Source organism: Aotus nancymaae, unplaced genomic scaffold, assembly GCF_030222135.1.
Source record: "Aotus nancymaae isolate 86718 unplaced genomic scaffold, 86718_ANA_hifiasm-v0.15.2.pri h1tg000018l, whole genome shotgun sequence".
NCBI classification, from domain to species: Eukaryota; Metazoa; Chordata; class Mammalia; order Primates; family Aotidae; genus Aotus; species Aotus nancymaae.
This window is the reverse complement of record NW_026988430.1, coordinates 16,498,739-16,508,976: the sequence shown is the minus strand read 5'-3', so window position 1 is coordinate 16,508,976 and position 10,238 is coordinate 16,498,739. Positions and strand designations below refer to the sequence as shown.

Genomic DNA, 10,238 nt, shown 5'->3' with positions numbered 1-10,238 from the left:
CAGGGTGCTGTCCAGAATGGGAAGGGTGGCATGCATCCCATTTGGGTGCCAGGGGCCTCAGATGCTAGAATACAGAACCCTGGGCACCATCGCTCGGGTCCTCACTGAAGGGAGCACTGGCAGAGGCAGTGACGCGGAAGAGTTTTTTTTTTTCGAGATGGAGTCTCGTTCTGTTGCCCAGGCTGGAGTGCAATGGCACAATCTCAGCTCACTGCAACCTCTGCTTCTGGGTTGAAGCAATTCTCCTGCCTCAGCCTCCTGAGTAGCTGGCATTACAGGCGCACACCACCACACCCGGCTATTTTTTTTGTATTTTTAGTAGAGACGGGGTTTCACCATGTTGGCCAGACTGGTCTCCAACTCCTGTCCTCGTGATCTGCCGGCCTGAGCCTCCCAAAGTGTTGGGATTACAGGTGTGAGCCACCGCGCCCGGCTGACGCTGAAGATTTTAAAAGAGCTCCTCAGGCAGAGGACACTGGTGAAGGAGTGAGGCAGGGCAGGAGAAATTTCCACAGAGCATCCTAAAAACACACAGGCTCCTGATGAAGTGTTAGACACTGCCTGGATACCCCAGACAGAATCGGAATCTATGTGCCTGGGCTAGACAGTGATAGTGGGTTAATATCATTCCATCTGTACCTTGCCACTGGCCAAGTCTGAGCACCCATGTCCTGTGCTCTCACTGGCCCGGTGGCTGCCCAATCTCGAGGGAAGAGGCTTTACCACGTTTCATCGCTAGAGGGCACCCGCCCAATGGGTGGGGAAAAAGTGTGTGGCCCCAACCTTCATCCCTTCAGAAATAAAGGAGGTTTTTCAGAAAAAGTTGAAAGAGATGAGGCAGACTATTCTTGCAAAGCAGGTGTTTTCTTTAAAGACAGATCATCTTCCAGCAAACAACTTGGAAGATGATCTTTAATGAACTCACAGAACAGAGTTGCAGCCACATTAAAGGGCCAAAGCCCATCCCTTGGGCACTCTCTCCCTCTGGGTCACTCCATCCTGCTCTCTGCCGTCCCAAAGGGACGACCATATTGATTCCAGAGGTGACACCACTCTGAGTCCATGTCTAGGGTCTTTGTTCTAGTTGAGCATTTCATGGTTAAGGTCTAAAATCTTGCACATGGAGGCAAGGATGCTCTTGATCTCCTGGCCTCATGATCCGCCCGCCTTGGGCTCCCAAAGTGCTGGCATTACAGGTGTGAGCCACGTGCCTGGCCATGAGTTTTTAAGATTTCCATTAAGAGAAGCACAGCTGCTTTTCCCAACTGTTCAGAATTCACTCAGTTCAAAATTACCCAGGATGAGTTCCTATGCTTTGACTTGAAGGGTGAAAAACAAAACTAAAAAAAAAAAAAAAAAAAAAAAAAAAAAATCAAAAACCAAGTGAAAACATGTTCTTCTTGCCTCTTGCTGACCTGTTGTTCCATTCAATCAAGACATCTTCCACCTGGGCCTCCAGTTTGTGAGGCTGGGAGACATTGCAGGGGATACTGGGAGCTGGCCTGGGAGGTGGGGTGAGAAGTTCCAAGCAGAGCCTTTTGGAGAAACTCACCTGGAGAGGGCAGGGGCAGGACAGGGCACCTTCCCCAGTAGCTGTGCTCAGGCACCTCTGGCCAGGAGATCTGCCTATCCTGGCTCTGCTGTTTACTTGCTGTGTGGCCTTGGGCAAGCCAGCCAACCTCTCTGAGCCTCAATGTTTCTCAGCTGTCAGATGGAGAATTCATTGTATCCTCATGGGGTTATTGTCAGGATGAGTGACATAAGACGGTGGATTGAAAGATTTTGTCAAGGTGAATTGTGGGGAGAGAGTACTCCAGCACCGGTTAGTAAGTGACCTATCACGAATTCTATAAGAGGGTCTGTCGGTGGGCTGAGCCACATGTGCTCAGAACAAGTGAGTATTCAAGACGTGTGAATGCTGAACTATTCAACACATTGTTTTGCTATTGTGTAGGCATAATCTAAGCCGCTGATTGGGTTTTTGCTTCACAGCCTGGGTTGGGAGCTATTCTCTCCTAAGCTGAGCAACTGTCTCTCCTGTAATCTCTGCATAAACAGGACCCAGAGGAGATTCTGCCTTTGTGGTTAGTCTCAGCACAGCTTGGACAAGCTTAATGCCTTAGAAAGAAATACCCTACCTCAAAAAGACACCTGCCTCTAAACTGGCTTGAGGCCCATCGCCTTCTGCCAGCTATTCTTCTGCAGCTCGAACCCAAGCCTGTCTCAGCGCAGCCTTGTTCATTGAGCAGAACCTTCAGGGAGGAGCCCTCTGACTGCCTTGTTCTTTCTCCTCGGCCTGTCGAGAAGTCCCAGAAAGCACAGCTGACTTAGGGAAGGTCTGGGAAAAATCTCCCTGCTTTTAGGGGGGCAGGGGCGGGGGATGAGCCAGGGCTGAGGAGGAACTCTGAAGACTCTGTAGATCGCTCTAGACTGCCTCAGACTCTCTCTGCACGGCGTGGAGAGGATTTGTGCAAACATTTCCTCTCTGGACCAAGAGGAATGCGAGAGGAGACGGCCTGCGGTGCATCTTGGACGGCTACGGAGATGTGCCCCCACTTGTGAATGTTCATGAGGAAGATGAAGCTGGGATCGAGCAGGGCAGGGCCTGGGAGAGGAAGCGTGAGACTCCTGCCTGGCATCCCCGAGCTGCCCATGGGCATCCGTGCCCCCTGGAGGACCAGCCCTTTCCCCCTCTACACAAAGTGTATCTGGGCCCCTGGGAGGCCCATCCTTGCCCTGGTCCTGCTGGTTTCCATCAAGCAAGTAAGAGCAGTTCATTATTATTATCATTATCAGTTGTGCATATTTTCTGATTGTCTTAGAAGAAGCAATTGAGGCCTCCTGTAAGCAATTCGGAAAAGAGAAAACAGTATTAAGAAAATAATGAGCAACCATAATCCTAGCATTCAAAGGTAATCACTGCTCATATTTTGACATGTTGTCCTCAAATCTTTTCTCTATGCATTTTTTTTACAACAATTGACCTTAGGGAGCATAAAACACGTTGTATCCTGGCTTCCCTCACCCCGGCATCGTATTATAAGCCTTTCCCCGCAGCAGCGTGAATTCTGCAAATAGCACTTACAATTGCCGTATATACTCTTCTGTTTTGTCTTCAGTGTTCTCCCAGACCTGAGTATTTAAGTTAAGCAAATCCATTTTCCTTTCTCCTTTTCCTTTCCTTTCCTTCTCCCTTTTCCCTTTTCCCTTTTCCCTTCCCTTCCTTTCTGTTCCATTCCTTTCTGTACCATTCCTTTCTGTTCATTTCCCTTTTTCCTTTCCATTACAAAAATAGAGAATGCTAATTGTTCTTTTTTTTAAAGGCCTATACAATTCAAAGGAGTGAAATGCAAACTACCAATCACTGTACTTCCACCAGGTAGAGATCACCCTCATTCACATTTGGGGGCTTATACTTCCAGACATTTTTCTACCATTGTTTACAGACAGTTTTTGTTTGTTTGTTTGTTGAGATAGAGCTTCACTCTGTTGCCCAGGCTGGAGTGCAGTGGTGCGATCTTGGCTCACTGCAACCTGTGCCTCCTGGGTAAGTGATTCTCCTGCCTCAGCCTCCCGAGTATCTGGGATTACAGGCAAGCGCCACCATACCTGGCTAATTTTTGTATTTTAGTAGAGATGGGTTTTTTGCCATGTTTGCCAGGCTGGTCTCGAACTCCTGTCCACAAGTGATCCACCTGCCTCAGCCTCCCAAAGTGCTGAGATTACAGGCATGAGCCACTGTGCCAGGCCTATATACAGTTTTTTTTAAACAAACACAGGCACATATTATAAATATAATTTTTAATCTGCTTTCTTCTTAACAAAATACACTAATAGCAGCTGACATTTTTTATGGAACACTTGCAATGCGCTGGGTTGAGTGCCAGGTGACCCCCGTTCCTTATATTATCTCAGAACCCTGCAGAGGGAGGTTCTCTTTTTAATCCTCTTTTACAGATGAGTAAACTGAGTCTCAGATAAGTTGAGCAACGTTTGTCCACATCAGTAAATGTAGATCCATGGTATGACATTTAAGGGCTTTAAGGATTTATTGTAATCTATTTAACTATCCTCTATAGGTGAACATGCTGGTAGCTTGCTTTATTCTATTCAAGAAGATTAGACCTTCGTCGTCTTTCCAAGTTCCCATTTTGATACTGGGTTATGGGCAGTATAAAAGGATGATGGGAAGGAACCCCAGTTCCACTCTTCTGAGTAAAGAAAGTAGCTTAAGGAACAGTTCTCTTCCTCCTTTGTTCCATGGGCAGGGTTAGTCCCTGTTCATGGTCTTGGAATTCCAAGCCCCTCCAGCCCCATGTAGGGCAGGCTGTGGCACCAGATCTTATGAGGGTTTCACCTGCTCAGGCTTTCTTTGCTGCAAGCCTGGAGCTAGAGAGGCAGACAAACCCTACTGGACTTCCTACATCCAGATTCCCCTAGAGGCTGCCTTCAGGCTTTCATGGATTGCAAATGTGAGCCCAATCAATGGTTTCATGGAATTCTTGCCATCACGGCAGCCTTTCCCCGAGTGACTAGAACATCCTTAAGGCAGGCGGCGTTGGCCTGCTTCTGGTCCAAGGCCTTCAGTCTGTTAGGGGTGGGGCCATTGGTGGGAGAGTTGACTCAGAGCACTCATCCTTCCTTCTGCTCTCTGGATATCTCATGTTAACGCTGAGTGTGTATATCCAGCCTATCATGTAGTTTTGTTCACAAATGTGGACTGCCGACCACACGCCAACCCCTGAGATGGCACTCGGGATATTATCATAGAATACTTCCTCACACATCATCTCAATCCTCACCGCAAGCCTCTGAGAAGTGTTATTACTGAACCCATTTTACAGATGGGCAAATTAAGCTTCAGAGGAGTTAAAAGGTTGCCTTCAATGCTGTAGCTCCTGAGCACTGGAGCCATTGTGCCTCCCCGGGGTGTTTGAAGCCTGTGTTTTTTCTTCTGTAGTGCTCTTGGGAGTTGTTGACATATGAATGTTTGTATGTTACAACAGCGGAATCTACAGAGCCTCAGGCCAGCTTACCAGGCTGAGAAAGCCATACCTTGGCCCTTTCACTCTGGCATTTTCACAATCAACAACGTGCCCGCTGGCAGCGTCTGCTTCCACCCTCTGCCACCCAGTATGCATTTTCAGAGCCCTTCTGGCTGGCTGTCCTCTGGGCATGTCTGTAATTCTGATGGCCTTACTCTTGGTTCTCCATCTTAACCCCATATTCCTTCTCTAGATGTTTATATTACAAGGTTTTGTGAAGACTTTCATGATGAATTCTGCTCATAGCTTCTTTCCCTGCAAGGAATATAAATGACTGTGGTGTGTTTTCTGGCAGGAAGTCTTCATAAAATCCACTTAATGAGAAATTCTCAGGGATAGTTTTGTTTCTAAATTTAAGCAGGGAAGTAATATTATCCCCACACCACCCTCTCCCACACTCATTTAAGTTATTTAGCAGTTGCTTTGGCATCAAAAATATAAACTAACATAAAGAATTTTTGAGAAGTACGTTTGTGGCTCTTTTATACATGGATGGCAGAAGGGTAAAATGGTGCATATTTAAATTTTTAAACTTTTTTTGGCAGGGTAGACAGTTTGGCAATCAAAAACCTTTAAAACTGTGTAGTCTGTGACCCAGAAATTACAATTCAAAGAATTTCTAAGAAAATAAAGATGTGCTCTCAGCTGGGCATGGTGGCTCACACCTGTAATCCCAGCACTTTGGGAGGATGAGGTGGGTGGATCACGAGGTCAAGAGATGAAGACCAACCTGGCCAAAATGGTGAAAGCCCGTCTCTACTAAAAATACAAAATTAGTCGGGTGTGGTGGCGGGCACCTGTAGTCCCAGCTACTCAGGAGGCTGAGGCAGGAGAATTGCTTGAACCCGGAAGCAGAGTTTGCAGTGAGTTGTGAATGAACCACTGCACTTCAGCCAGACTCCGTCTCAAAAAAAAAAAAAAAAAGAAAAAAGAAAAGAAAGATGTGCTCTCAAATGTTCAACTATGAGGATTTTAATCACAGCCTCATTTATATCAGCAAACATCTTAAAATAACATAGACATTCAATGCTGGAGGATTTAAAAACTAAATTATATCACATTTTTTCATAGAATACTATGTAGGTGTCAAAGGAATGCTTCATTTATTATTTATTTCTTGAAATGGAAATATATTCACAATATGTCTTCTAATGAAACATAGAAGGCTTTGAAACTATTATTTTCTTTGCAATTACAATAAAAAAGAAAAGAAAGACAATGAATGTGTATAAAGAGAAGAATCTGGAAGTAGATGGTAATTTCTGAGTAATTAGATGATAATTCCACCTTCTTCCCTTTTTGCATATCTGTGATTTCTATTTCATCTATAGTGAAGTGTATTCCTCCTCTAACAAAGAAAAATAGATTGATTGAAAGAGAGTAAATACAAGGGTTTTCTTTTCTTTTCCTTAATCCTTTCTTGGCCAAGTTTGTTGCCGATGCTGGTTGCCTGTGCAAGGGAAGAGGAATCAAGGTCAAGCAGGACTTTTCCAGTTGGAAAAAAATTCACCCATATATCTTCTTTCCTCATGACTTTGGGAATCTGGCTGTGATTGAGCTTGGAGATGCCTCTTGTGTTTTTGGTGTCTGTAGGGCAAGGGCTGGGAAGATAGTCTGAGTTTGTTCAGCTCCCCTAGACTGACAAAATTCAGTACTTTTTAGTTCTAGTTTGTTTTTCTGCTTTTGACTATGGCCATTAGCCATGGCAAAGAATGGAGGATAGGGAAATATGAGTCCAGACACTGATTTTATTGTCTCCTGGGTAATCACATCCCGGGGAGGTTCCTGGGGTCATAAATAGTACTTTGTCCACCACTGGATCTTATATGGATGAATTGTAGGATTCTAGAAGCTTATTATTTGGTTAGCAACTCATCTTCTGAATTTATAAAAATGATCTAGAGTCAGTTATAGTGCCATTAAAGATGTTTACTTCTTTAAACAATATGTAAATAGCTTACATGCTCCCTCTTGGTCCATAACTCAGAGAGCGATATCAATAGAGATTCCAAACCCATTGGAAACTGAAACCAAGGAATAAATGCAAATTATTGTATCATTATTATTACTTATTGGATAATTGCATGGTTCTCAAATCGTGTACTGGTATACCCCAGGGCACCACTGCGAACTCACAGGGATGCTGTGAGATATTCTAATTTTTCAAGGGAAGCACAGTGATACGTAGCATTTTCCAGATGCTGTGCAAACTACTAGCTCAAAGTATTCATGGTTTTTACATTAGCTCTCACTTTCTCCCTTTCGATGGTGTGGCATCTTTGCAAAGCTGGGTTTTCCACAGGTCCTGTGATTAAAAAGCAAGAATAGCACAAAAATCAGTGTGGAACAGGAAATAAAGGTGGTGGTATTCGATCTGATCCTAAAGCTTGAGAAGTTGTGCAATGCACAGCAGGCACTAAGTTGTTAAGGCATAAATATTTATTAAGTTGTTTGGACTTACCTACTTAGTAAATGCGGCTTTAGATAGATCTTTTGGCCTAGAAATGCTGTGGAAAAATTACTGAGTCAATAAGTTTGGGAACTTCTGGTCTAATCATGACCACACTAACTCGTCTTCAAAAAGCTGGCTGTGTGATTGCTGCTTCACTCCCTACTGGTGTACCAGTCCTACCTCATTTTGGGGGGATAACCCTAAATCTACCTGGCTCTAGAAAGCATTTGAGCTTGTTCCCCGTTGTGAGAAGAGAGAAAAGCCAATTGATTAACTGGGTCATCTTAGCCCAGATAATTTATTGAACCCATCCTGTGTTCATTTACTCATCTTCCATCCCACAACTGAGCCTCTGCAAATGAAGGACAGCAAGAGCAGTAACTCCTGCCCTGTGCTGGGAGCTTGTATTCAGACAGGAAAGACACATCATAGCCCTCAAGGAGCTTATGGGGTAGGGAGGAAGATGGATAAGTGGTCCAATGACAGTGCAGTGTGATAGGCCACAGGGATCAGTTGTGCAGGGGAAGGGTGACAAGCTTAAGACTCACGGAGACAGGTGGTTAAGTATGGCCCAGGATCACTAGGCTTGAGTTGGGCCTTGAAGGTTAAATAGGAGTTCACCAGGTGAAAATGAAGGCAGAAGCAATTGCCAGTGGGAAGTGCAAGGAAGAGAAGTCATGAAGGAGCATGACTTGAGACGATGGCTGAGATGCTAAATCCTGAGGCAACAGGCCTTAAGTGGAAGACTAGGCAGGAGAGCCCCGTGCTCAGCTCTGTTCTGTTTTCCCGTCACTGTGGGGCAGTGTGGAGGGTGGATGAAATCTGGACAAGGGGGAGGGAGTTGCCACGGACATCTCCTGGTTTGGGGAGTGTGACGGAGAGAACTGAGCCCACAGGGCAGAAGCCGTGGGGAAGCCAAAGACCACAGACCAGAATGCCCTTGGCCTTGCATACCACCTGGTTATATAGCTGCTGTCTCTGTAGCAGATTCTAAGTCCTTTTTAGCGAAGGGGCTGTGTCTCACTCATCTTCCTTCCTCTCTCCCTTCCTTCCTTCCTTCCTTCTTTTTTCCCTCCTTCCCTCCCTCCTTCCTTCCTCTCTCTCTTTCTTTCTCTTTCTTTCTTCCTTTCTTTTCTTTCTTTCCTTCTTTCTTTTTTTTCTTTCAAGACAGAGCCTCACTCTGTTGCCCAGGCTGGAGTGCAGTGGTGCAATCTCAGCTCACTGCAACCTCCACCTCCCGGGTTCAGGTGATTCTCCCGCCTCTGCCTCCTGAGTAGCTGGGACTACAGGTGTGCACCACCAAACCTGGCTAATTTTTTTGTATTTTTAGTAGAGACGGGGTTTCACTGTGTTAGCCAGGATGGTCTTGATCTCTTGACCTCGTGATTCACCCGCCTTAGCCTCCCAAAGTGCTGGGATTACACACGTGAGCCACTGCGCCTGACCTCACTCATCTTTATATCCTCTTTAATTCCTCCTTAACACAAAGACTGGCCCACAATAGGTGTCTGATGAAAAATAGAAGAGAAAGCCCCTTTTAAAATCAAAAGAAGGCCAAGCATGCTGGTTCATGCCTGTAATCCCAGCACTTTAAGAGGCCAAGGCAGGAGGATCATTTGAGACCAGCCTGAGGAACATGGCAAAATCCTGTCTCTACAAAAAAAAAAAAAAATACAAAAATTAGCTGAGCAAATGTTGTGTGCCTGTAGTCCCAGCTACTCCGGATGCTGAGTTAGGAGGATCACTTGAACCTGGGAGACGGGGGTTGCAGTGAGCCGAGATTGTGCCACTACACTCCAGCCTGGGCAATAGACTGAGGAGACCCTGTCTCAAAAAAGTAAATAAATAAAATAAAAATAAAATAAAAAGAAATGGTACAGGTACACAACTAGAAGCTGTTACACAGCCCAGTTATCTGGAAAGCCCAAAGCATACTGTACTTCTAAGGTTCAATGGCATGAAATAGTGAACATTAGAAAGAAAAACATCCCAAGTCCTCAGTAGCTTGTATAAGTCTCTCAGACACTCCTTGTTGTACTGAAACCTACTTCCGAGGTGACTTCTCAAGAATAGATCCTATAACCTGAGCAGAAAAAAATCATGGTCACCTCCAGAGCAGAGCATCTGTCTACTCAGAGCCTCTGACTTGGGACCTGCAGATACCTGGGTGATGCAGGCTCCCGCAATGCTCTGGCCCTTATATGTCACATGGTTGCGTCTTAGTGTGATGCTTCTCTCTTTGTGATCTACATAGTCTTAGAAGCATGCAACTATTCACGTGGGAGGATGCAAAAGTTTAGGATAAGTATATTGCATACCCTTGAAATGTCAACTTCACTTAAAAGTTTTTTGACTTTTTTCATATTGCATTAAAGCCAATATGATTAGATTATGGAGTGAATGTAAAATTTGCATTTTCTTTTAAGATAGAACATAAGATGCCAAAGAAATGCTGTTTCTTTGCTGTGGGCCATTGTGGGCACTTTAGTGGGAAGTTTGGAGAATCATGGTGTGAAATGACAAGGCCGCATCTGTGTTTGCAGCTAACTGGGGGTGATCATGTTTTATTTTGCTCAGGTTACAGGATCTCTCCTTGAGGAAACAACTCGGAAGTGGGCTCAGTATAAACAGGCGTGTCTGAAAGACTTACTCAAGGAACCTCCTGGTAAGCATGTGTATTAGTTATCTGTGGCTGTGTAACAAATTGCCTCAAAATCAAAAGAAGGCCAGGCATGGTGGTT

At 45.0% G+C, this 10,238-nt stretch overlaps 1 protein-coding gene across 2 annotated transcripts in view; it reads left to right on the top strand.

Annotated features, from left to right (window-relative positions):
- Positions 1–2,411: 2,411 nt before the first annotated feature.
- The window catches only part of GLP2R (glucagon like peptide 2 receptor), a 57,550-nt gene continuing 49,723 nt past the window's right edge, over positions 2,412–10,238 (top strand). Inside the window, exons 1-2 of one of the 2 annotated variants that reach the window (XM_012457591.2) lie at positions 2,412–2,763; positions 10,075–10,162. In XM_012457591.2, the coding sequence (XP_012313014.1) occupies positions 2,563–2,763; positions 10,075–10,162 (289 nt within the window). In that variant the 5' untranslated portion in view covers positions 2,412–2,562. Of the gene's footprint in view, positions 2,764–10,074; positions 10,163–10,238 lie in introns of those variants that run through there. The other variant, XM_064378312.1, reaches the window with a different exon arrangement.